This window comes from Chionomys nivalis, chromosome 3 (assembly GCF_950005125.1).
Source record: "Chionomys nivalis chromosome 3, mChiNiv1.1, whole genome shotgun sequence".
NCBI lineage: Eukaryota > Metazoa > Chordata > Mammalia > Rodentia > Cricetidae > Chionomys > Chionomys nivalis.
Genome location: NC_080088.1, coordinates 48276025 through 48302004, shown reverse-complemented (window position 1 = coordinate 48302004; position 25980 = coordinate 48276025). Strand labels below are relative to the sequence as shown.

Genomic DNA, 25980 nt, shown 5'->3' with positions numbered 1-25980 from the left:
GTGGCTGTCATTCAGACTGGAATGCAATGGAATCGCGATGTATTTCTAACTTGCTTTTCTCCGATGGCTAGTGAGCTTAAACTTTCTTCTACTTATTGGTCGTTTGCATTTCACTACTTGAGAGCTGTCTGTCATCTCATTATTCTTCTGCCAATCCGTGAGCGTGAAAGGGCATTCTGTCGTCCAGTATTTTCTTCAGTTTTTCAGCATTTCATATTTTTCAGTGTGAGATCCCTTACTTCTTTCATCAGGTTCACTTTAAGGGTGCTTGTGTCCATGTTTATTTTGAGGCTACTGTAAATATTCTTGTTTCCCTATTTCTTTCTCGAGATATTTGTTATTGGCATTAATATTATCTGTTAATATTATATATTGCCATTCTGCTGAGAAAAACACTATCAGTCTAAGAATTTTCTGGCAGAAACTTTAGGGTGTTTTATGAACAAAATGACATTATCTGCAGATAAGGTTGTTTTGGCTTTTCCCTTTCATATTCCTATACCTTTTATTTCCTTCTCAGTTACAGTGGGCCAGCTAAGACTTCAGAATAAGAGCTTCTCTCCATTTGGCGTAGCAGTGGCTGTGGGTTGCTGTAGACAGCCTTAACTGCACTGAAACGTGTTCTTCTAGTCCTGGTCTTTCCAGACTTTTATTATGATGGCATCGGGAATGATTATTATTCTTTACTGATATGCCTGCCCCAACATTCCTGAGCTCCTATACCCTTCCTCACTTCAACGGAATGAATACCAGGGACAAGCATCCTATGAGAAACAATTAAGCCTCCTCCTGTTCACGTCTATTGTCATAGCCTCTGGCTGCCATCTTTGTTTCTTCCAAAGGTTTGAGTTTATTTCCTGCAGAGTAGCTTCCCTGAAATGAAATTACTAGATCAAAATGCAATGAATATTTTAAAGCTCTGATTTCTAAGCATATTTCTAAAGAGCTTTCTAAAAAGTTATTAATTTACCTTACACTAGCAATATGTGAGAATTATGGTATTACCCTAGGCTTAACGAGCTGCTAATAAGACTGCATTACTTTCATTTTTGTTTATTTCATTCCCAGCAGGCCAGAAAGTTTTTGCAAGTGCTTATTTATAATGTATTTGCGCTTTTGTTTCTTATCTGTTGTCGTCTTATCAGCTAAATAGTCTCAACTCTGGTTTTCTCCTTTTATTGCTTTATTCAGGCTCCCATGATTCATTCAGTTACTGGGTAGATGAGAAGTCCCCCGTGGGGCCTGACCAAACCCAAGCTGTCAAACGCCTCGCCCGGATCTCCTTGGTAAAGAAGCTAATGAAGAAATGGTCCGTAACTCAGAACCTGACCTTCCGGGAGCAACTGGAGGCTGGGATCCGCTACTTTGACCTGCGTGTGTCCTCCAAGCCAGGGGACACCGACCAGGAGATCTATTTCATCCATGGGCTCTTTGGCATCAAGGTTTGGGATGGACTGATGGAGATTGATGCGTTCCTCACTCAGCACCCTCAAGAGATCATCTTCCTGGATTTCAACCACTTCTATGCCATGGATGAGGCCCACCACAAATGTCTGGTTCTGCGGATCCAGGAGGCCTTTGGGAGCAAGCTGTGCCCAGCCTGTAGTGTGGAGAGCATGACGCTGCAAAGCCTGTGGGAGAAGAAGTGCCAGGTAAGAGCGGAGGAATGATGTGCTTCTAAGAGCAAGAACTTAATTCTTGCCAGGCGGTGGTGGCGCACGCCTTTAATCCCAGCACTCGGGAGGTAGAGGCAGGCGGATCTCTGTGAGTTCGAGACCAGCCTGGTCTACAAGAGCTAGTTCCAGGACAGGCTCCAAAACTACAGAGAAACCCTGTCTCGAAAAACCAAAAAAAAAAAAAAAAAAAGAACTTAATTCTTTAATTCTTTGCTCTCCTTAGGTTGCCACCTGCAAAATCATTCAACCCAAGGGTTAGGGGCTGGAAGAATAGATTGGTGGAAGTATTGAGCATGTGTAGAATAGAGTTATTCTATTCTGGGAGAGCTACAAGAGATTTAGTGGGCCTGGTAGAAATGGAATTAATATTTGATGTCTTTGTTACTTTTTCATTGCTGTGATAAAACACCATGACCAAGGCAACTGATGGAAGAAAGCATTTAATTTGGCTCATGGATCCAAAGGGTTAGCATCTATGACAGCAAAGCAAAGCAACAGCTAAGAGCTCCCATCTTGACCCACAATCATGAGACAGAGAGAGAAAGCACTGAGAATGGTACACATCTTCTGAAACCTGGAAACCAACCTTTAGTGAGCATTTCCGCCAACAAGTCCACACATCCTAATCTGTCCCTAATATTTTCAGCAACTGAGGACCAAGAATGCAATAGGAGCCTGCATTGGTCATTCTTCTTTTGACTACCACATCCCCCTCCCTAGTCCTTGTAGACTTGTAGCCACATCATAATGCAAAATGCATTTGATCCGAATTCAAAAGCCCCGTAGTCTTTCACAGTCTCAACACTGTTTAAAAGTCTGAAGTCTCTTCTGTGACGCACGACAGTGTCTGAACTATAACCCCTGTGAAATCAAAAGTACAAGGCAAATTACATGCTTTCAACATGCAACAGCACAGAACCTACGTGAAGTATTCCCAAAGGGAGGAAAGGAGGCAGGCATAGTGAAGAAATACTGAACTAAAGCAAGGCTAAAACCCGGGGGCGAAAAACCATCGACTTCATGTCCAATGTCAAAGGACCGACATGCTTGGGCCCTTCTGGCTTTGCTGCTTGCAGAATACTTGTCTCTCTTGAGCTGCTTCCACTGCCTGTGTGCAGCTCTCTTTGGCAGCCATCCTGTGACTCTGGCACCTCTAACTCTTTTGTGTCTCTACCACAATCCCAGCTCCACTTCCTCAGCTTCGACCTCTCAGGGCCTCCATCCAGGGAGTTCCTACCTGGTGCCAGAGTCAGTGGCTCTCCTTCAACGTGGAGGAAGATTCTCTAACCCCTTCTACCAGCATCTTTCTTGACTCTAAAGCCACAACCATGGGGATGACAGCGCCAAGTCTGACTACCAACTTGGCACCCTGGAATCGTATTTGTAGAAGCTTTGATCTGCTGCTGCTATTTCGGAGCAGAAGCTTCCTTTTACACAAGTTGAAAGCTTATCTGGGTGAAGTCACACCCTGAAGGCGCCCCTCCCTTTACTCCATTTCAGATCTGGCCTCTCTTTAATCCTCTCATCTCTGTCAGCACAAGTCTTGGCTCCAACAGTAAATTTCTTGGTGCCCCTTTTCCTCTCCAAACTGTATTTTCTATTTCTCTTTGCACCAGCTGCTCTTTTCCGTTGTAGACCTGTAGAAGAATGATTACCATATTAGCGTGATAAGCACACAGAGTCAATATTAACCTGTCTTGAAATCTCCTCTGCCAAGGAAATTATTTTATTGACTTCTGTTTAGCCTCAAGAAAATTCATAGGACAAGGACAAAGAGCATCCACATTCTTTACCAAAATACCAAAACTGGAGCTCTAGCCTAGTTGTTCCTATTGTTTCCCTCTGAAACCTCTTGAGCTGAGACAAATGTTTCCACCAACTGGGGACCCAGTGAGCCTGTTGGGGGGCCTTCTCATTCAAACCACCACACCTGCCAAATAAGTTTCTCTTCACTCTAGTTGGCATCTAAATTTACTTGTAGTGCTTGGCTATTATCAGCCCAAGACAAAACTGCGAAATAAGTCAGTTGTTCAGTAGAGAATCATTCCGTCTGCTCTAAGGGCTTAATATCCTATCCACGTTCCCCCAGTAAAGATGAGATTCCAAGCCTACACCCCTGAGGAGCACTCACTTAAACTATGGGCTCCAGATGCATTCCATTCTGATCCCAGAGCATGGTAGCAGCAAACAAGAGCTTCAAAAAAACTGATTTGAACTTTCTCTAAGAAAAACAAAAAGCAAACATTCATTCAGAGTTGCTCCCTTTCTTTCAAACGTTGGAGAAGGACCTCAGGTCTTTATACATGCTAGGCAAGCGGCTCCGCCACGGTACATCCCCATCCCTGGCCCTAAGAACAACTTGGGAAGGAAGTATTTTGGAAGGGCTACAGAGATGCCTGAGCAGCAAAAAAGCACTTGCTTTCTAATCACAAGGACAGGTGTTCTGATCCCAACACCAGCGTAAGGAGCAACATGTCCCCCCACAAGGGACTTTACCTCCAGCTCCGGAGGGGGTGGCTCAGGTGGGTCACTGAGGCATGTGAGCCTCCAGCCCAGCCAAGAGTATGTGAGTCTCAGGTTCAGGGAGAGACTGTCTCAAAGAACAGGTGAAGAGTGAGTGACAGACGACTCTGGTGTTCTCCTCTGGCCTCAGTGTGCATGCACGGCTCACATGTGTGTACGCTCACAGGCAGGCACACACAGAGAGGCTCACATGTATATACACTCACAGAGACACACGCACTGCTCACATGTATATACACTCACAGACACACTCACAGGCTCACACGTATATACACTCACAGACACACACACACACACAGGCTCACATGTATATACACTCACAGACACACGCACAGGCTCACATGTATATACACTCACAGAGACACACGCACTGCTCACATGTATATACACTCACAGACACACTCACAGGCTCACATGTATATACACTCACAGACACATGCACACACACACACACACACAGGCTCACATGTATATACACTCACAGACACAGGCACAGGTTCACATGTATATACACTCACAGGCACACACACACACAGAGGCTCACATGTATATACACTCACAGGCACACACACACATGCATAAATAAATAGAAATTTTAAGAAGAAACATTTAACTCAAAGAAGTTTCGTGTTGGAAATAAGCTCAGCCATGTGTTTATAAACATTTGTCCTGCCATACCTATCTTTAATACTGTTCAGACTCATGGGTTTAATCTTGTTTATTTATTTATTTGTTGTGAAGTCTCACTATGTTGCAGCCCAGTCTTACCTGGAACTCTTGGAATACCAACCTAGTTTTATTAATACACCAGAATGTGCTGGATTAGCTTGTTTCATCTTCTCAATACTATGAGATAGGCATTTACTGTTTTGTATTCCTCACCCCCATCCCCACCTGAAGCTGAAGTCCAAACCCAGGGTCTTGTGCTTGCTATATAAACACTGAGTTTAATCCCAAACCCCGAGATGGGCATTTTATCCCCCCCCCATTTTACAGATGGGAAAATTGAGGAATGGAGGGTGAAGCAATGTGCCCAGGAAGCCCTGTGGGTGGTGTGGCTCAGGACTCCTTCACTGGCTGGCTCCTCTCCAGTATTCCCAAAGCTCCTGCTACTCTCTGAGGATTTGCCAGGGGCCTTGATTTTCACAACTGCTTTCTTGTATTGTGAAACAAAAACACTTTCTTTTCATTAAGAACCTGTTCTCAAAGGGTCCCAGACTGTTCCCACTGAGAAAAGGAGGATAGCATTTGAATGTGGGGGTCAGATAAGGTTAAACTGAGGTCGGGTAACATTGTATAATTTGGTACACAGAAGATATACTGGACGGCTGACAGATATGAACAGGCAGGTCCCTGGAAGTCATTGGTCTGCCAGTCTGGCTAAATAGAGCTTTAGATTCACCAAGAGACTCTCTATTCTGGAAAAAAAAAAAAAAAAAGAGGATCCCGCACATAAAGGAACTTGCTTCCAACCCCAACAGCATGAGTTCGAGCCCAGAACATACAGGTGGAAATAAGAAAATGAACCCTGAATGTTGTCCTCTGACCTCTACATTAAAAAGGTGAAAGGCTATCAAGGAAAGAAACCCAACCTCAAACTCTAGCCTCCACACGTGTGCACACTCAAGCATGTGCACCTGAATGCACATACCCACAAGGACATATGCATGACACACACACGCACGCACACACGTGCACGCACACAAACACACACACACACACACACGCTGATTTAGCTGCTTTATCCACTACAAATAATCTTAAAGTTATGGGGAAAAGGAAGTGGAATGATATATCAGAAAAAGGGACAAGGTCACCATTGAAATTCTGTGCCTCCCCCATCCCTATTTCTCCCGTCATGTCTCTTTTTAACAGGAAACAAGAGCACTCAAAGAGAGCCGCCAGTCACTGGCCCCATGCTGGGCTCTGTCACACTTGTGTTCAGGCTTTAAATATTCATTCCATAATGAGCTGTCTTGCTCACCCCCCCCCGCAGTGTTTGGTGTTTTATTACTGGAATTTCATATCAGGAAGGGCTCTAACACCAGCTACATTTCATTTACTCCACATGCAATTATGCCCCAGCTCCCAGATCCTATCTGCATACTTTAGTAGATAAGGTTTTAAGGGCACATAAGGTTTTAAGGGCACGGTGAATTAGAGGATTTAGCCTACAGTTTAGGAGTATTTGGGATCTTAATGAGAAGGGAAGAAATACATAATTCTAGAGAAGTGCAAAGCAATCAAGCTGGACGTGGTAGTGCACACCTGTACCCTCAGTACCTGGGCTGAGACAAGAAGATTGCTCTAAGCTGGAGCTCAGTAGCAAGCTCCAGGTGGGATAGGGCTACCTAGTAAGACTTGTCTCAAATATCCTAAACAAAAAGGACAGTAAGATGGTTCATGGGTTAAAAGCACCTGTTATGACAACCTCACGACCCAAGTTCAACCCCTGGAACTCATCGAAGGAGAGAACCAGTTCCTGAAAGTTACATTCTGATGTCCACGTGTGCGCCATGGTAGGCACACACCTGCAGACAATAATAGAAATAAGTTCTAAACATAATTTATCAATCCGTGATAATCATAAACAAAAATGATCAATATGCGATTGCGGGATAAGATAGCATCTGGTGTTCCCTATGGTATGAAGAGGGGGGTTTTTGGTGTGTGGAAAAGTAGAGCACACCCTGAACCTGCATCCCAGAGGCTCCCAGTAAAGCAACCTCCGCAGTGAGAAGAGGTTACCCAAAGGACTGTTCTTAAAGGAAATGAGATTTTCCATCTTAGTCTCAAGAGAAAAACTGAACATGAACTGCTACTGAGCTGGAGGGGAGAGGTTTCCAAGAAAAACAGCACAGGAAGATGGGGAGGGAGGTGGGGAGAGAGATGAGGGGGGAGATGGGGAGAGAGGTGGGGAGGGAGATGGGGGGAGATGGGGAGGGAGTTGGGGAGGGAGATGGGGGGAGATGGGGAGGGAATTGGGGAGGGAGGTGGAGAGGGAGGTGGAGAGGGAGATGAGGGGGGAGGTGGAGAGGGAGATGAGGGGGGAGGTGGGGAGGGCGGTGGGGAGGGAGATGGGGGAGATGGGGAGGGAATTGGGGGGGGAATGGGGAGGGAGGTGGAAAGGGAGGTGGGGATGGAGATGGGGAGGGAGATGGGGAGGGAGATGAGGAGGGAGATGGGGAGGGAGATGGGAAGGGAGTTGGGGAGGGAGATAGGGAGAGATGCTCTTAAGCTCCATGAATGCCCCTACACAGTGTTCTATAACCTCAGCCTTGGGGCTGGTCTGCCAGCCTTCCACTGTCAGGAGAGAATCCCAGCAAGCAACCATCAGATCAGACTTACCAAGAAGCACACCCTAACCCCCAGGGAGGGAAGGACAGAAAGCCCCTTTTGTGTCATTTGTACTGAAAACACATTTTCTCCCACAGAGTAAAGTTGTTACTGTCCTCTGTGCACCTATGCAGGCCCAGAGGCAGATGTCTTGGGTACCACCTGCTGCGCCTGTCCCAGGGCTGCCCTGTCTCCTGCCCACCCCCTGCCCCTAGCCCATCCTTCAGGGCAGCTCTCCTTGTGGGCGTCAGCCTTCTAAACCAGCTAGTTACAATGCCAGGAGGAAAATCTTTGGCTCTCCCCAGCAATCTGCTTACAGTGAGCCTGTGATTAACCTCATTAACACCACAGTCAGCATGCTGCTCAGCCTTACTCAGAACCATTAAGAACCAGGAGGGTAGACATTACCCCGCTGGCAGCCCCCTGCCTGGCACTCCCTACCTTGGGGCCTTCAAAAGGTCAGTCACAGTCATCATCACCTGAACACCTGGAAGTGAGAGGAGCAGATAGAATCCCTGCTCCTGGGTGCCTGCAGGACTACTCTGAAGATTACAGTCTAGTAAACATGAGCTGGGCATTCCTCAGGGAAGAGCTCACCCGTGCCCCTAATGGGAAAAATGCAGCTCTTCTAGAAAGCCACACAGCAGAACTCACAATTGGGACAATCAGAAGAGCAATCTATCCCCCAGCTGCCTCCCAGAAACTAATTAATGCTATGGATATAGCTTGCTAATTATTTTCAAAATTACACCATCTCGAGTGGCCCCGCTGGAGGCTCATGGCCTCTGTAAAGTCTTCCCTGATGCCAGTGGGGCATCGGTGTCCTCCCCTGGGAAGGGCAATTTCATCACAGCCAGGGCATACAATTGGAAATCTATTCACTCACAAATGAGTTCACACTGTTTATCTAAACTCCAAGAGCTAAGTGTCAATTCCATGAGCACAGAAGACATGATTTCTGGTACATGTTATTTCAGTCCAGGATCTAGAGACTTCCCAGGGAGTATGGGATGGAATTTAATGAGCATGTGTCTGGTTGGTTAAGACAAACAGACAACCACAACAAAAAACTACAGGTTCACTTTTACTCACCTTGAGCTGAAGAGTTCACGTGGCCACCAGTCATGCATGTTGGCGGTAATATCCTACTTCTGCAGGCTTAGCCCTGCCTGTCAGTTAGCCTCAGTGATATGGCCATGTCAGGTTCTCTGCAGATTGTCTTAAAATACATTCATGCTTATCACTAACTCATAGTTAATGGAGATTATTAGACTCTATCAAAATAATTTAATGCATTTATCATAAGGCTTTACATTAATTTCTTACAAATGTATTTGTCATATGAGTAGGTACAATTCCTCTGTTTTATGTCAATTTCCTTTATAATCTTGTCTGTTTTGTGAATTTATCCGAGACAAACTGTGAGAAGGTGGCCTTGCTTTTCCCACGTGCACAGACAAAAAGCAAGTCATTGAATTAGACAGCAAGTTCTCAGTAAATCTTTGCTGCTTTATTTTTTAAAAAATAATCAATAGGACCATTGAGATGGCTCAGTGGGTAAGGCATACCACCAAAATGGATGGCCTAAATTAAATTCCTAGGTCCTATTTGAAGGTGAGAACTAATTCCCAAAAGTCACCACCCCACCCCTCTGCCATGTAAAAATTAACAAATACATAATAAAAAGAAAAATATGACCTGTGCAAAACACAGCTCTCGCCTCAAAGAGAATAAGAAATAGTTTGTTTGTGAACCAAATTGGAAAGGTCTTGGAACACAGACTCAGGTGGCCTGGAGTAACATGTTCATTGTGGAAATGGTCACATGTGATTTGATTAGCCTCTGAAGTAAAGAAAGTCATAAGGCAATGTATTAATCAACATTGGTAGGTACCACAAATAGGTGGGTTATGGTGGGAGAAAGTACTGTAGGTCTCACATGCAGTCAGTGGACCTTTCTGGTCTTGGAAGTTGGTGGTCTGCTATGAATACAGACCAAAGGTTTTAGCCCGTTGGTCAGAAGGATGGCAGTCTGGTACCCGTGTGAGCAGTGAATGACTACTGAGAGAATCAAGGCTAGCACTAAACAACTCGACTCCAAACTTCAACATTCTAGCTTCCCACAATCATGAGGTTATACTCTCTCATCCAGCTCCACAAAACTTTGCACAGAGACGTGACTTCCCTTTATATTTCAGTTTACACGAACAATTCCGTTACTTCTGCGCATGTTTGTGCACCTCCCTCCCCAACCCCCCATCCCCACCCCCAGTCAAGTATTCAGCTTTTATATGTTGGTGACCTTTATCTGCTCTGAACATTTCAGGTTCTCATTTTCTACCACTGTCCCTTCTACAAGCAATACCCATTCCTGTGGCCAGGAAAGAAAATTCCAGCACCCTGGGCAAATACCACAAGTGTGCAGAAACTGATCCTCTTCTTGGAGACCACCCTGAGTGAGCGAGCCCCACGTGGGGCCTTCCATGTCTCCCAGGCCATCCTCACCCCAAGAGTGAAGACCATTGCCCGAGGCCTGGTAGGGGGCCTCAAGAACACACTAGTTCACAGGTAAGAGGTGACTTCACCCCACAGGTAGGGGTTATGTTATTGTTTCATTGGTGGTGGTAGTGGTGATGGTTGGTTGATGGGTTGGTTTGGTTAGTTGATTGGTTGGTTGGTTGGCTGATTTGGTTGGTTTCCTGAGACAGTTCAGGCTGGTCTTGAACTCATAATCTATCCTTCTTTGCTTCCCTGATACCTGAACTATAGGTTCAAATACCTAGCCCCACTCCTAGGAGAAGTTTGAACACACACACACACTTTAGGCTATGAAGATAGCTCAGTTCTTGTCCTGCATGCATGAGGATCTCCAGACCCCGTCCAAAAACGATCCTGAGCACAGTGAACCCATGTGATCCCAGAATCTCAGCACTGGAGAAGCAGAAACAGCTGAATGCCTGAGGCTTTACTGGCTGGCAAACCTACCTTAACTGACAAGTTTCAAACCAGTAAGAGACTGCCTCAAACAAAATGGATGACATCCGAAGATTGACAACCATGGTCTTCTGGCCTCCCACACAAGCATAGACACGAGCACTCAAACGAATACACTTGCATGAATACACACACACACATTTATCTTGATTTTATTCTAAATACACAACAGTAAAATTCTAGACTTTGAGAATTACAAAAACAAACAAACACAAAACTTATAAAGTATACTGTTGAAAGCTGTGGGTTCTAGGAGGCATGAGTAGTACCCAAAGAATCCTGGGACACTTTGCTAAAATGTTTACATTATTCCATAAATACTCACTCTGATTTGATACCACAACAAGCACTCTGAGACAACGTCGCTGTGTGTTTTCTTTATGATGCACACCCATGGTGATCCTGTTACAGCCCGTGCAGTTGGCTGTTTAAGCAGTAAACAAGCTGCTGCGCTCTGTGCTAGGGACTGAAAGCTGGTCCTTCAGGAATTGGTTCTTCTGTGGTGACCGTGAATCTTGAGTTTCATGCCACAGCCTCCAATACTCCCTTGGGACAGAATTAGGTTTGGTATACAGTTAAGCAGGGATCTTGTAGTCATTTTGTGTGAGATGATGTTCTTTGTCCTGGGCACCAGTGAGTAATGGATAGAGGATGTCAAGAGAGTATATTACATGTCTATGTACATGTGGGCATATATGCAGATTGTGTATATATATGGATATATGCACATGTGGGTATATGATGCAGACTGCAGAAACTAATGTATTCGAGTCTTCTAAAACCTCTATTTACAAGCATCTCTTTGGTTCTTGAGCTCTGGGTGGTGACTGCAGTTCGGCTAGTGAAAGCTTTGGGGGGTCACGTGGCCAGTCACATGGACAGGCACTGTCATCTGGTTCTAAGTTTGGAGAGCACCGTTTCAGAAAAGAGTCATGTGCCTATTCAGGAGTTTAACAGGCAAACAGCAACTGTGCTCCTCCTTCCTGCTGAAGACTTCTTATAATGGCCACCATGGGCCAAACAAGAGGACGCCCCTTCTTAGGCAGTTCTTTCTAGTCTCAACCAAATCACCTGCATTCAGCAGGAAACAAAATTCCGTGGGCTAGCCGTGGTGCTGCGATTCCCAGCACTTTGAAAGCCAAGGCAAGAGGGCTGTAAGTTCAAAGCCAAGAGAGGCCATGACTAGGATAAATGGGAATACTCTCTGGCGGGGATGTGGCGGGGGTGCGAGGGTGAGGGTATGGTAGAGTTAGACAAGATCTCACTCTGCAGCCCAGGCTGGCTTCAGACTGACACTCTGCAATCCTTCTGTCTCAGTCTCCAAGAGTGTTGGGATTATAAATGTGAGCTACCATGTTTGACCAAAACAAAACAAAACAAAAAATAACAACAACAACAAAAAAAAAAACAAAACAAAACCTTAAACCAGTGTGGTAGCTCTTTAAAAGATCTAGAATCGTAAACTCTCCTTTCCATATATTGTATGTTCATGTTCCCATTCCATTTTCCTCATACTTTTGGTAAGTTTGCAGCTTACCACCATTTATTTATTCATTTGATAAACTTTGAAATGTCAAGAGGAATGAAAGGAGTGCCAGGAAGATGCAGGTGTAAGACAGTGTTGTGCCTAGATCACGGAGTGCTCCTAAAACCAACAAGGAGACCGAGTCCTTATGTAAAAGCAAAGAGCCTTTATTCTTATACAAGTTTGCGAACTCGGTCTCTCTCTGTGTCCACTGTATTGGAGAGATCAGAGAGCCTAATCCTTGCTCCTTTGAATGTGAGTATATTTGGAGAAATGGCCTTTTAAAGTGTTAATCAAGTTGAAAGGCCTTTAGGCCCAATCCTGCTGTGCCCACATTGAAGTCCAAAGGAAATTTAAACCAAGGGAAGACAAAAGAAGCTAAACAGGCGACCAGCCGGCAATCCTGTGAGTTCAGGAGGCAACGAGAAGCAGACATTCAAGGTCACCTTGGGATATACTACACCGTCTCCAAAAACAAACGAAAAGGTCCTAGAGATCTGTGTAGGTTCACAGAGAAAATCCCACACGGTCGGGGAGGGGGGCAGTGGAATTTGGGCAGGAGGAAATCACCTACAAGTTAAGAATAAAGGCCTCAGATAAAGTCCAACCCTGCAGCGTCTTAATCTTGTGCTGATGCTGACAGTGTCTAGAACAGGAGGAAATAACTTCAGTTCTTTGAAATCACTAGTGTGTGTGTTGTTTGGCACCCCAAGTGAACTAACACAGTCCCCCACGGACAATGGGGTGACCCTGTACAAGTTCTTGAGATCTCTGGGTTGTGATTTGATTCACCCCTGGGAAATCTGAAAATGCTTGTGACGGTGACTGGTAAAGAAATGAGGTGGCCTCAAGGTCAAAGGGAAGTTTGAAGGCCAGTGCTGCAGCCCGTGGGATTGCTGTCAGCGGATACCTGCCCAGCCGAGATCTGAGAAGTTCTCTGTTCCTGGTCAGTGCCAGCGGGTTCCACATTTCCCTTTATGTCAACCGGTTCATTTGATACTTGCCCTGGGAAAGCTTGACACACGCGACCCAAAGCTGACACAGACCTCTTTGTCCCTGGAGACCATGTGGTTACATAGCTTTTCCCGAAAGCTCCGTTCACGCTCTTGGAATCCTCCTAAGTGTGGCTCTGGCTGCAAGGGCGGCGGCGGCAGCGGTAGGTGGTGGCAGCGGCGGTGGCGGCGGTGGCGGCGGTGGCGGCGGTGGTGGCGGTGGTGGTGGCGGTGGTGGTGGATCCAGGCTGTCGGGCATCATTTTCCCAGAATGACCAGCAGATGGCGTAGGATCTCCAAACATAGGCACTGACAAAGGCTGTTTTCAAACCGTGAATGCAGACAGGCTCACTACCATGTCCTTCATTTGGAGTGCTGTGAATTATTGGCCTTTGTCTGTAACAGGGTTCTGTGTTTTCGGTTCCTCTTCGCAACATTTTGTTGTGTGGATATATTATAGAATTTCTTACCCACACTCCCCAAATCTTTCTCTCTTTACTTTTTTACTTGTCTGCTGATGATCCCTTTTCTTCGGCCATGCAGTAAGCAGGCATTTCTCTGAACACTTTCCGTGTATGTACTATTGTACTATCTTTCTGATGCACCCTGTTTCCCAGGGAAGTGGAGCAGAAGGACAAGGAATTTTAGTAAACTAAATTCTTCAAGACTCCCAGATAAAAATGAAGGACAATCGTGAGTCACAACCAGCTATTAAAATAAAAATGTAAATTGATCTATAAGACTTTTTTTTAAGCCTTTGGTAAACTGTTGATATCCCCCCCCCCCCCGAGTAAGAGAAGAACTCAGTTTTTATCACCATAAGATGAAGGAAGAGGAGGTGGAAAATGCAGCCATAGTCTAAACATCACTCTAGAAGACCAAGAAAGGAGGGCACGCCGTGGCAGAAGGGAGGGCAGCTTCAAAGGAGAATAGACATGGGGGAAGTGGCTTCCAGGGAGGGCATGAGTCACAAGAGAAGGGGCATCCATGTTAGTTAGAGAAATCCAACCCAAAGAATTCCCGGTCCCGCCATCAAATGTGAGCCGGTTTCCACCTTCCTTTGCTGAGGAGCATTTGGTGAGCAGAGCTGTGTTTACCAGGATGTAAGACAGCGAGTGGCCTTGGTTGCTCTCTTCTGCCCTTCTGTGGTTCTTCACATTTAGGTCACATTGGATTGAAAGTGTTGTTTACGTCACTGGCTCTGAGCCTCTGTCACATCGGAAGCCTTCTGTTTATAAAATAACCCCAGCAACTGTATTCAAGAGGCAGCTGATTAAATACTAGTCTGTTACAGAGGAGGCACGCACAGTACTGGGTTAACTCTCTGTGTGGAAAGCGAACCCTAACCCTTACATTATGCCTTTTGCAAAAATTGACTGCTGTCTTAGGGTTCCTATTGCTGGGAAGAGACACAGGCCACGACCCCGGCAACTCTTGTAAAGAAAACATTTGATTGGGTGGCTTGCTTACAGTTTCAGAGATTCAGCCCATTATCATCATGATAGGGAGCATGGCAGCTTACAGGCAGACAACCGAGATGCTGGGCAGTTTCTTGAGCATAGGAAACCTCAAAGCCAGCCCTCACAGTGATACACTTCATTTAACAAGGCCATACCCCTACAATAAAGCCACGCCTCCTAATAGTGCTCCTCTCTGAGATTATGGGGGTCAGTTGCATTCAAACTATCACACTGGCAATAGCTTTAGAGAGTAAAAGAAAGGAGAAGCCCCTGAAGCTTTCAGAAAACATGGGAGGACATCTTTGGGATCCAACTCCTTTATTTAGATTCTATGAACACCCCTACACAATGCACATACCCTCATAAGGACACAGCGCTATTTTTTAGATATTTTTAATTTTTTAAAACAATCTTTTCTCATTTTGCATACCAATCCTAGTTCCCACTCCTTCCCCTCTTCCTGCTCCTCCCACTTTTACCCCCTCCCCCCAATCCACTCCTCTGAGAGGGTAAGGCTTCCCATGGGGAGTTAACAATATCTGGCACCTAACTTTGAGGAAGGACCAAGGTACTCCCTCTTTATCTAGGCTGAGCAAGGTATCCCTTCAAAGAGAATGGGCTCCAAAGAGTCAGTTCAAGCACTAGGAATAAATCCCGGTCCCACTGCCAGTGATCCCACAAACTGCCTAAGCCACACAACTGTCAAGCACATTCAGAAGCCTAGTTTGGTCCTATACAGGTTCCCCTGCTGCCAGTCCAGCCAGTCCCTCTAGTCCAGGTCAGCTGTCTCTGTGGGTATCCCCATCATGGTCTTGACCCCTTTGCTCATAGTCTCCCTTCTCCCTCTCTTCTACTGGACTCTGGGAGCTCAGCCCAGTGCTTAGCTGTGGATCTTTGCATCTGCTTCCATCATTTACTGGATGAAGGTTCTATGATGACAGTTAAAGTGGTCACATATCTGATTACAGCGGAAAGTCAATTCAGGCACTCTCTCCACTTTTGCTTAGGGTCTTAGCTGGGGTCGTCCTTGTGGATTCCTGGACATTTTCCTAGTGCCAGGTTTCTCGACAGCCCCATTCCTTGCTCGCTCTCCCTCTGGCCCCTTCCCACATCTTATTAACCTCATGTTCTCTATCTGCTTCCCTTTTCCCCTCCCATCCTCTTCCACCCCCCACCTCCTGCCATGCTCCTGATTTTCTCAGGAGATCTTGTCTATTTTCCCTTCCAAGGGCAATTCATGTTATGTCTCTCTTAGGGTTCTCCTTGTTCCCTAGCTCCTTTGGGGCCATGGGCTACAGGAAGTATCCTTCTCTTTATGTCTAATATTCACTAATGAATGAGTACATGCCGTCTTTGTCTTTTTAGTCTTGGTTTTCTCAGTCAGGATGTTTTTTTCTAGTTCCATCCATTTGCCTGCAAATTTCAAGATGTCATTATTTTTTTACTGCTAAGTAAGTATTTGGGGCATAGATGTTCAGGATTGAAACATCATCTTGATGGATTTTTCCTTTGATGAGTATGAAGTGTCCTTCTCCATCTCTTTTGATTGATTTTAGTTTGAAATCTATTTTGTTAGATACAAGGATAGCTACACCCACTTGATTTAAAAGAAGAATGGATCCTGTTTTCATATCCATTCGTTAGCCTGTGTCTTTTTATATGTGAATTGAGTCCAGTGGTATCAAGAGATATTAATGACCAGTTATTTTTAATTCCTGTAATTTTTGGTGGTAGTGTTCATGTGTTTCCCTTTTTTGGGTTTTACTGATGTGAAGTTATCTATTGCCTGTGTTTTCATGGGTGTAGCTAACGTTTTTGGGTTGAAGTTTTTCTTCTAGTACTTTCTTTAAGATTAGATTTGTGGGTAGGTATTGTTTAAATCTGGTTTCGTCATGGAATATCTTATTTTCTCAATCTATGGTGATTGAAAACTTTGCTGGGTGTAGTAGTCTGGCCTGGCATCCCTAGTCTCTTAGTGTCTGCAGCACATCTGTCAAAGACCTTCTAGCCTTCATGGTTTCCACTGAGAAGTCAGGAGTAATTCTGATAGGTCTGCTTTTATATATTACTAGGCCTTTTTCCTTAGTGGCTCTTGATATTCTTTCTTTATTCTATATTTTGATATTTTTTTGTCAAAGGGACTTTTTGGTCTAATCTGTTTGGTGTTCTGTAAACTTCTTGTACCTTCATAGGTATATCCTTCTGTAGGTTGGAAAAGTTTTCTTCTATGATTTTGTTGAATATATTTTTTTGTGCCTTTGAGTTGGAATTCTTTTTGTTTCGTTTATCCCTATCATTCTTAGGAATGGTCTTTTCAAATTGTCCCAGATTTCCTGGAGGTTTTGTGTTAAGAATTTAGTTGCATTTGACACTTTCTTTGAAAGACCCTGTCGTATCTTCAACTACTAAGATTCTCTCTTCCATCTCTTGTATTCTGTTTGTTATGCTTGCATCTGTAGTTATTATTCATTTACCCAGATTTTTCATTTCCAGAATTCCCTTGGTTTGTGTTTTCTTTATTGACTCTATTTCAATTTTCAAGTCTTGAACTGTTTGAATTGGTTGTTTCACCTGTTTGATTGTTTTTATCTTAGTTTTTTGGCTTTCTTTAAGAGATTTATTGATTTCTTCCATTTTTTTTTTTTACTTTCTTCCATTTCCTTAAGAGAGCTTTTCATTTCCTCTTTAAGGGTCTCTATCATCTTCAAAAAGTTATATTTAAAGTTGTTTTTTCCTGCTTCGGGATTAGAATGTTCAGTTCTTGCTGTTGTAGGACCACTAGGTTCTGGTGTTTCCATTTTCCTCTGGAGGTTGTTGAATATGTTCTTGCATTGGTACTGACCCATCTCTTCTTCTAATCGGTACAAGCAATGTCTTTGCCTCTTGGCCTAATCCTTGCAATTGGTGTCTGTGTCTTAGGGATCCTCTCTTGGACTGATGGTTGCAACTGTCTGTGTCTCAGGAGCTGCTCTTGGTCTGTTCTGTGCAGTCTTTGTGTCTCAGCAAGCAGATGAGTTCTCAGGGGATGGGTGGGTTTGGGAGCAGAGAAGAACTTGTAGATTACAGGGTCTGATGGGGCGGTGCTGGAGCAGCCTATCTGCAGGAGGCTTGCCAGCTGACCAGCTAGTACAGGCAAGGTGGGTGGGAGAAGGGCCTGGGGTTTTGCCCAAGGGCCTATAGAGGCAAGAGACTGGGCTGTCGAGGTGTGTGTGTGGGGAGGGGCGGGGTGGTCCTAGTCACTCACATCTTGGTCTGCTCTCTGCAGTACCAGTCTGTGTCTCAGTGAGCCGCTGAGGTCATGGGTGATGGGTGGGTTTGGAGGCAGAGTGGGACTTGTAGATTATGGGGTTCAAAGGACCACATCAATTTTTTTAAGAGAAAGAAAAAATTATTAACAAATTACACTCCATCAAAAATTAAGGAATTCAATCCAATCAAAATATTTCATTGAGAAAGTTAAAGGCAAGTTACAGGATAGAAGAAATATTTGCAAAATATTTCTTACAAAACGGTAGTATTTAAGATGTAAACAGAATTTCTAAAACTCAACGTTTAAAAGAACAAAGGGCAAATACTATCAAAACACATTGCATGAAAGTCTAGAGAACAAATGAAAATACAAAAAGAATATATGAAAATTAAATGGAAAAAATTGTCAAAGTGTTGCATAGGTTCTTGTATAAAGAAGGTACACAGTGGCCGTTAGACCTCCTGCTCCAACCTTCGATGTGCTTGGATTACAGGTATGAGTCCCCATACTTTATTTAGAATAACGAGACTTCAAAACACTAGAGATACCAATTTTTCAGGATAATATTAACTGTCCAGAGCTTTTCTGCTCTGTTGGTGGGACTGGCAGTTTCTTATAAAACTAAATATAAATAAACCCTCCCACAGGCCAGTTTTGTCCCGTGATTTTTATCCAAGAAAAATAAAATGCTACCCATAAAAAGACTCATAGAAGAATGCCCATAATAGTTTATTCATAATGACCCCAAATTGAAAACAACTGGTGTATCTAACAATAAGAACATGGGTAAGCTATGTTGTCATCATACAATGGGATAATATATGGAACTATTAAAAATGCAATTAATCACATGCACACTGACATATATAAGGGTTTTATATGTTTCTAAGTGGAGTATGTCAAAAATAGACACAGCATTGACAGGAAGATATTGATGCATGAATAGATATGTGGCAAGCAAAATCGTAACATTTTAGTGGTAAAAGATGGGGTAGATCCACTTACCACAACAGTTCTATCAGTTTGCCATATATTTGAGATTTTTCATGAGGAATTCTAAGAAGCTAACAACGAGAGGACTGTTGGACTTGGTATTGTGAAATCCTGTCACTCTGGCTGTCTTTTGGATCTGTGAGTAAATAGTTTCTTGCATAAGAGAAACCTTGGAAAGATAAGTTCTCAGGTAGGATGCTAACTCCATATCCATATCCATGGGAATATAAGGCTTATGTGAGTCTCACCCCAGGGAGTTGTGTGTTTCTGTTATACTTTATGTAGTATAAAAACAAACATTTTATTTCCATTTCTGGAGTTGTCTAACTACTACTATCTCTGTCTGTTTTCTTTTCACTCAATACTTCCTCCATGTAGGAATCTCCCTGCCATCCTTGACTGGGTGAAGACTCAAAAGCCTGGCGCCATGGGTGTCAACATCATCACATCTGACTTCGTGGACCTGGTGGACTTTGCCACAACTGTGATTGAACTGAATGACCTTCTAGAGGACCAAGCTCTGACTAAGTGTTGAATTAATGCTTTGTTTAATTTCATGTTGAGATTGTTGATCTAAGGTAGGATTCTAGAGGGTTCCAGTTAGGATGGCTCACTCCCAGGCAGTCATGGTGAAGTGAGGAAGAGAAAGAGGGTCCTCCCCACCTTTCCTCACAGAGCCATTTGGATAGAACTCCCGGGATTTTCATGCATTTCCCCAAATGAGACTTTTAAAAACTTAAGTCTAAGGGAAGAGCGCATATTTTATATGGCCAAGGTCAGGACCTACCTAGTGGCTTTTGGTCACAAATGGAAGAAGGAAGTATGATTTCCGGGTTCCATGAGCTATGCAACATCTTAATCGTCCCAACTTCCTGTTGTTTTCTGTGGGCATTTGCGCCTGTGTGAAGGCTACATTGGAAAGGCATTCCTGTCCAGAAGAATGGCAATGGCGCATATAGGCACGGACCACCCTCTGGGAGGTCTTTGCCATTAACCTAGAATTCTGAGGGGCTCCTAGGGAGCCAAGCACTGGGTTCTCTCTTGAACTGTACAATATCACCACTTCTCTATGGGAGCAAGATGTGTTTATAATGGCACTCTTCAGCCACAGGCTGGCTCTGGAAGTGTTTCCCTTAATTCTTCATGTAAAAAGTACACACTACCCTTGGTTGGCATCAGAAATGTGTTTCCCTATCTGAAAGTATTGGTTCCTTACATTTTTTTGTGGGCGGGGGGCCTCTTTACAATGAAAGGAACGGTGGTAGGGAATCTTTTATGTGAGGGCCCAATAAGAGATAAACATGCATGTGTGTTGCATGCCAGAATTCTTTGATTTAATCTTGTAGCTCTCTCCCCAAATGACTATCAGGCAAGCACCTGCATCATTTTGGCACCATCCTATTGGAGCGAGGTCTTCACGCAGATACCAAAATCCCATTTTATGGTGGTCTGCCTGGAGCCTGGTCTGCTGCGGGTCACAGTGCTAAGCAGAAGTCTGCTTGTCCGTTGCACAATGGAGGCTAACACAGGACGTGTGGGACCGTGCAATGCATTACAGGAGCAAGCTCCAAGTGCGTTTGGAACTAATCTGCAACTCCTTGCAAACAAGACTACCTCGGGGACATTTAGGGTGACTTGTATATCGTTAAGTGAGAAAGAAAAGCAACGCTGAAACATTTCCACCTGTTGTTCCATTTGAGCTTTTCCCTGTGCATTGTTCTGCCAACCGAGCACCACTGCGTGAGAGCTTGGAAACTCAAGAGGGAATTTTTTTTTTTAATTGATAAGTGGTGTGTTTTTTTTATTGATAAGAGACCTCTTTTGTTTCCTTTGCTTTGTACCTGTATTTATTCATTATTTATTCATAGAGGAAGTATCTGCAGTGCTTACCGCCTCGAGAGCACTCACACAGACGTTTACTGGACTTTTCCGACCCAGGAGAGATGCTGCTGTGGTCTTCCACCCAAGCACTGAATGGTGCATCTCAGGGCTGTGAGTGACCTTGTTCTTTGCTGAAGATGTCCTACCCCACCCCCATCCTGAAAAGGGTGGTGTGTAGGTGTGGATGCGATCCAGGAAGCCACTGCCAAAGGCATAGACGGGAACAGAGGTGAAAGGGTCATGACAAACTACACAGGCATTTCTGTAGAGCATTGGCTAGGAATAACAGCCTAGTACAAGCATGAGCATGCTTTGGTACCCCTCAGCCCTGTCCGAGAATCCCTGAGGAGGTGTCAGATTCCCAGCTCCTAAGGAGGACTATAAAGAGGCAATCCTGAGTGGAGAGACTGCTGGACCCTCTCCGAGGAGTTCTCCTATGTCTCCTTCGGTTTCCTAGTCAGACCGTGCATGCTGGCTGCAGTGGGGGTATCTTGGGTGAGCTATTGAGAACACATGCATGCCCCTCACTGTTGATCATCTGGCCTTTTTTTCTCCCTAAAGTAATTTAGGCCTTGACTTTTTAATCTCCATAGTTCATGGAGGCCACAGCACAAACGCCTCTGGGAATACCTGCTTTAACTTCTCCTGTTCTTGCATACTAATCCCTCCCAGAGGAGGTTTCCAGAATGATCTTGTCAAATTTGATGGAGCCTTCTTCTCTGCACGGAGCTTCTTAATGGCATAGGAGTGTGTACCCTCATTATCTTAATTTTCCTCCAATTATGATACTGAGCCCCTCGGAGAAGCTCTGAAAACCTTGGCTTTTAGTTTTGTTTTTAATTATTGCGTTTTGTTTGTTTGATTCGAATTCTCAATCATTTACCAGGGACTAGGTCATTCTCCATCCGTTAAGCCTTTGTTACTTGACAAAGAGATACGAAGGCAAGAGAAAGAGGCATTCTGCTCTGTGTTATTGGAACCTCAGCTTTGCCCAGGTGCTTGGTGCTATGTGGCTCGCTGTGACAGCAGGTATCTGCCCTGGATACATGTTTCACTTTAAGGCTGTCGACTGTTCAGTTAATTTTTTACTTCATCCGTTGCCTCGGTTCATACATACATAGTTGTACTTCACTTCTTACGTTCAAGTGCACCTCCGTGTTTGCATGCGTAACACAGAAACACAGCACACTTCCGAGGCCATGTGCATAGGCCTCCTGCTCCTGTAGTGAGTGCGCATCCAAGCTCCTCCATGCTGCTTGAGGGGCTCGGCCTTGTTGATATGGGAAAGTCTGAGAGGTAGGAGGGAGAGGCTTATTCACAATCTTCCCTAGGAAGTACTTCAATCTCTGCCCTGAGACAAAAGCTTCTTCTATGCTGTAAAGCTGTAGCGTGTATTCTGTTCCTTGAAGGCCAGGCAGAAACTCGGGTGAGTTGGACAGAATAGCAACAGAATATAGGCCCCATGTCTCATTCTGCAATATTTACCAGTAAGAATTCAGACCCAAACATATGACGTGTTCTCGAAAATCCTGGGAATCATTCAGATCAAAATAAGGCTCTCAAAATGATTCAGAATCGATTTCAAGAGCAACCAGAATGCTGCTTTACTAACTTAGAATCTGGGCCCATTCCTATCTGGTTCTCTGCACCATCCCAACACAGCCATATTTCCTTCATGGCCCAGACCTTTTTAAGTTTCTGTGGCTTGAAACTGTCTCAAAGCCTAAACCTATTGAAAGTTCCATGTATGTTATGGATAGAGACAATGTTCTCAGGACTGAACAGACAGCTCAGGGTGGACCTGATGGAAGGAACTGATGAGTGTTGAGGATGTGGTCTGATATGGCTGTCTTAGAAGTCATGCAAAAAAAATTTCCTTATATTTGCTGCTTGATATTTGATACTCCTCATTTCCTTTATTGCCAGATCTAGACCCCTGAATTTTTTTTAGAACAGTTAATCTAGAATTCAAATCCAGGATTTTATATACATGCAAAGAAAAGCACAAGATCTGAGCAGGGGCAATGATAAACCTTAAGAATCTCAGGTCTTTCATAACTTCATGTTCACATCTGAAAATTTGTGTTTCTATCCAAGAAAGCAATGAAATGCAGCATTCTGAGGTGAAATGGAGCTTTCTGATGTGTCAGGCTAGCCATGTTGGTTTTTTGTTTCAGTCTTACCAGTAGGAAGCAATCCCAGAGAAACCCAGTCATTAGCATTAGCACACAGTAAAAGGTAGGAAAGGTTGCTGCCTTCTCTGAGAAGCAAAAGGGCTACAAAGTGACGTCATTACAGATGTTTTATGATGTACATGACTGTCTATTAAGTTCTGGGAAGCAGAAGAGGAGAATGAAAGGGTCACAGTCAGGTGGTCTCTTCCCTTAGCTGAGCAACTGACCCGAGGCTAACCTGTCCTTGGTTCTTTCATCTTTAATAACGCTGCCAATCTCAGTTGACTAGTTCATGATGTATATAAGGTCCTAGGGCTTAGATGCCTTGCACTCTGGGCTGTACCTTTCCAATGATTCTTCCCTCTGTACACATGTGCAGATAATATGGTTGAGGTCATTGTCCAAGAGTGTGGTACAGCCTGATTAAACTTGACTATGTATTATACTTTCTGGAGTCTGAATAATGTGTGGGGCTCAAAGAAATATGCCAAAATGTATGTTGGCCCCTGAGAGGTGGGCTTTCTCAACATGTCAGCAGGAAGCAATAGACACTGAGGATATCAGACATCAGAGCTGACAAGAAGCTCATTTGGTACAGCATAGAAGAGCATGGATGTCCCTATAGATCCCATCATCTTCTAGTACATCTTAACCCTCATCCACAGATGCTTCCTCTAGGTGGTACCCTGGTTTCATGACACAATAGTGTCACCTTGGGACACAGGAGAGCAAACTGACTGAATAACAAGAAGTGTTGACATAAACTTCCCCTTAATTCCAGATGGTCTAATCAGCTCTTTACTGCCCCAGGAGACCTCCTATTTCTACAACCTTTGGATTCCCCAACTTCCTGCTACAAACCCTGGCACTAATGGCCATATGTCTGAGCTATCCTAACTCGGAAGCAACCCTACAGTGATGCTAATGATTTTTTTTCAAAGAGCAAAGTTTTAGAAACTGTTAAAAATATTCTGAGATAAGGATATTCTGCTTTAGGTAATGTGTTTTAACATCCACTCTGGCAAACTTGTTCTTAGGATTTATCAAGCCCATTTTAGAACAAAATGGTTTGAATAAACCAATTCCCTCCATTCTTTGGGGGGGAATTCAGAGGCATGGCTGTTGAGACAACTGCATCACCAGTCTAGAGGCGTTCTGTCACTCTTTCCCATTCCCTCCATAGAGTGCTAATTCCTTCTATCTCCCAGCATTCCCATCATCGGCCAATGACGTCATCACAAGAGGCTAACAGAAGGTTTTCTCTGACTGTAGTGGTAGCTGTTTTTTTTTAGCTTTCTCAAATGCATCCTTCTGCCTCCTGCTCCCACCCAGTCCATAGAACTATGCTTAATTGGCGCCCTGAAGTTGGGACCAATACTTAATTCAGATAGCACAGGCTTGTTCTCAGTGCTAAGTCCACTACAAAGCACAGCACTTTGAAAAGTCACATAGGCCTTTGGCAGCTCTGTACAGTCACAGTGTCACACCTGTTTTCATAGCACTAAGGACATGTCAGCTATTGATCTATAGTATCAAGATGATAAATATTAGGTCATATTTTAGAAATAACATTACCTTGCTGCTACTAATTATTACCCCAGAATTCATAAGTATTAACTGTAGGTTGTATATGAATTATTTGTATTGTGAATATACCAACTGTAATACTTAGTCCCTCCCGATCAGTAATTTAAAATCACAGAAATTGTCATAGTAAAAATAAGTCTTGGTCAGTTCAGATAATTCGTGTATCTGATAAATGCTATGGTGGAGACTGTGTTTTATCTTCTGTTACTTGATTTACACTGCAACGCATGTGGTTTGAAAAACTTAAGAAATAGTAATCAATTTTACCAATTTTAAGGTTAGGGATAAAATTGTGCATATATGCTGCTTGATACTCTGAAATGTATTTGTGGTTTGTCACCTTCATACATATTTCCCTTGGCTTCTTTCCCTTTAGGAAGTAATTGTTCAATTATATCTTTTTCTTCTTTCCTGTGACCTGGATTAAATCACATGATTCATCCTAAAATATTGTGATGCCACAATACCTCATTTCAACTGTGAAAAGAAGTGTTAATAGTTCTGATCATATGATGCATTTCCTTGTGTTGGATTTGAGCCACTTATCAAGGTTTAATCTTAGTAATAAACATGAATCTTTAATAGCTGTGATTCCTTGGTTTGAATGAGCATGTTCTTACTGACCTACGTCTACCTCTGTTTTTTGTTTGTTTGTTTGTTTTGTTTTTTATTTATTTTTGTCTACCTCTGTTTTAAAGAGCTGAAGCATCATCAAGAAGACCGAGGTGTGGAATGTGTACGCAGCCATGTCTACCAGGCTCCTTCAAGCTTCTCCTTAGCACTTCAATTATTTCTGTTAAAGTTAGCAGAGACTTTAGTGACATCCAGAGTCTCACTGGATCACCATCCCTGGCTCACCCTAATTTGAATAATTGCTGAATGCAAAAATACTCAGCAATAACCTAGCCACACATACAATGAATAAATAAGAGTAATCTGTGGTTTCTGCTGCAATGGAGATTACAATAGTTATCTTCTTTTAATTACTTTTAATGGGATATCTAGGCCTACTTCATTTCCTTAAACCACTCCCCATTCTTTTTTGCCTTGGAAGTTTCCAAAAAAAATCCTTTTTATGAATTTAGCAGAGACCAAATTTAGTTTGAGTAGTAATGCCTCTCAACAAAACCAAATGTTAAAGCAAGTAATTAGGGTTGACGATGTGTCTGTTAACGCTACCCCTGCAGTTTAAGAACAATGCCAAAGTGGGATTTCTCTGCCTGCATTTAGCTGTTGCTTTAGGAAATCTGCCGCACCAGCTCTGACCAACTGCCATGTGCACCATGATCAGGGATTCCCACTTGTTTTTTAAAACTTGTATTTATGTATAATGTGTGAGTTGTACAGAATGCCAGGTTTCATCATTGTAACCTCATGTATGTGAAATTCTATGACCAGGCTCAAGTCAATGAAAGTGGGTATGATCTGTGGTATAAGTGCAGAGATGTTTTTCTCTTCTTCAACTTCTGAGCAAGTACTTCAGTGGAGACATTGCTTCTGTGACAAAGAAGCTCTTGCTTTGAGGATGGACTCTGTAATACCTAACCACAGGTTAATTTCACATGTTACTGCCAGGCTGTAAGCATAGCA

At 43.7% G+C, this 25980-nt stretch overlaps 1 protein-coding gene across 1 annotated transcript in view; it reads left to right on the top strand.

Moving 5' to 3' along the window:
- Plcxd2 (phosphatidylinositol specific phospholipase C X domain containing 2) overlaps nucleotides 1–24967 on the top strand; it is a 58212-nt gene extending 33245 nt beyond the window's left edge. The window contains exons 2-4 of the mRNA XM_057765899.1: nucleotides 1192–1652; nucleotides 9861–10102; nucleotides 19127–24967. Of these exons, the coding sequence (XP_057621882.1) occupies nucleotides 1192–1652; nucleotides 9861–10102; nucleotides 19127–19283 (860 nt within the window). The 3' untranslated portion in view covers nucleotides 19284–24967. The remainder of the gene's footprint in view (nucleotides 1–1191; nucleotides 1653–9860; nucleotides 10103–19126) is intronic.
- Nucleotides 24968–25980: the final 1013 nt, after the last annotated feature.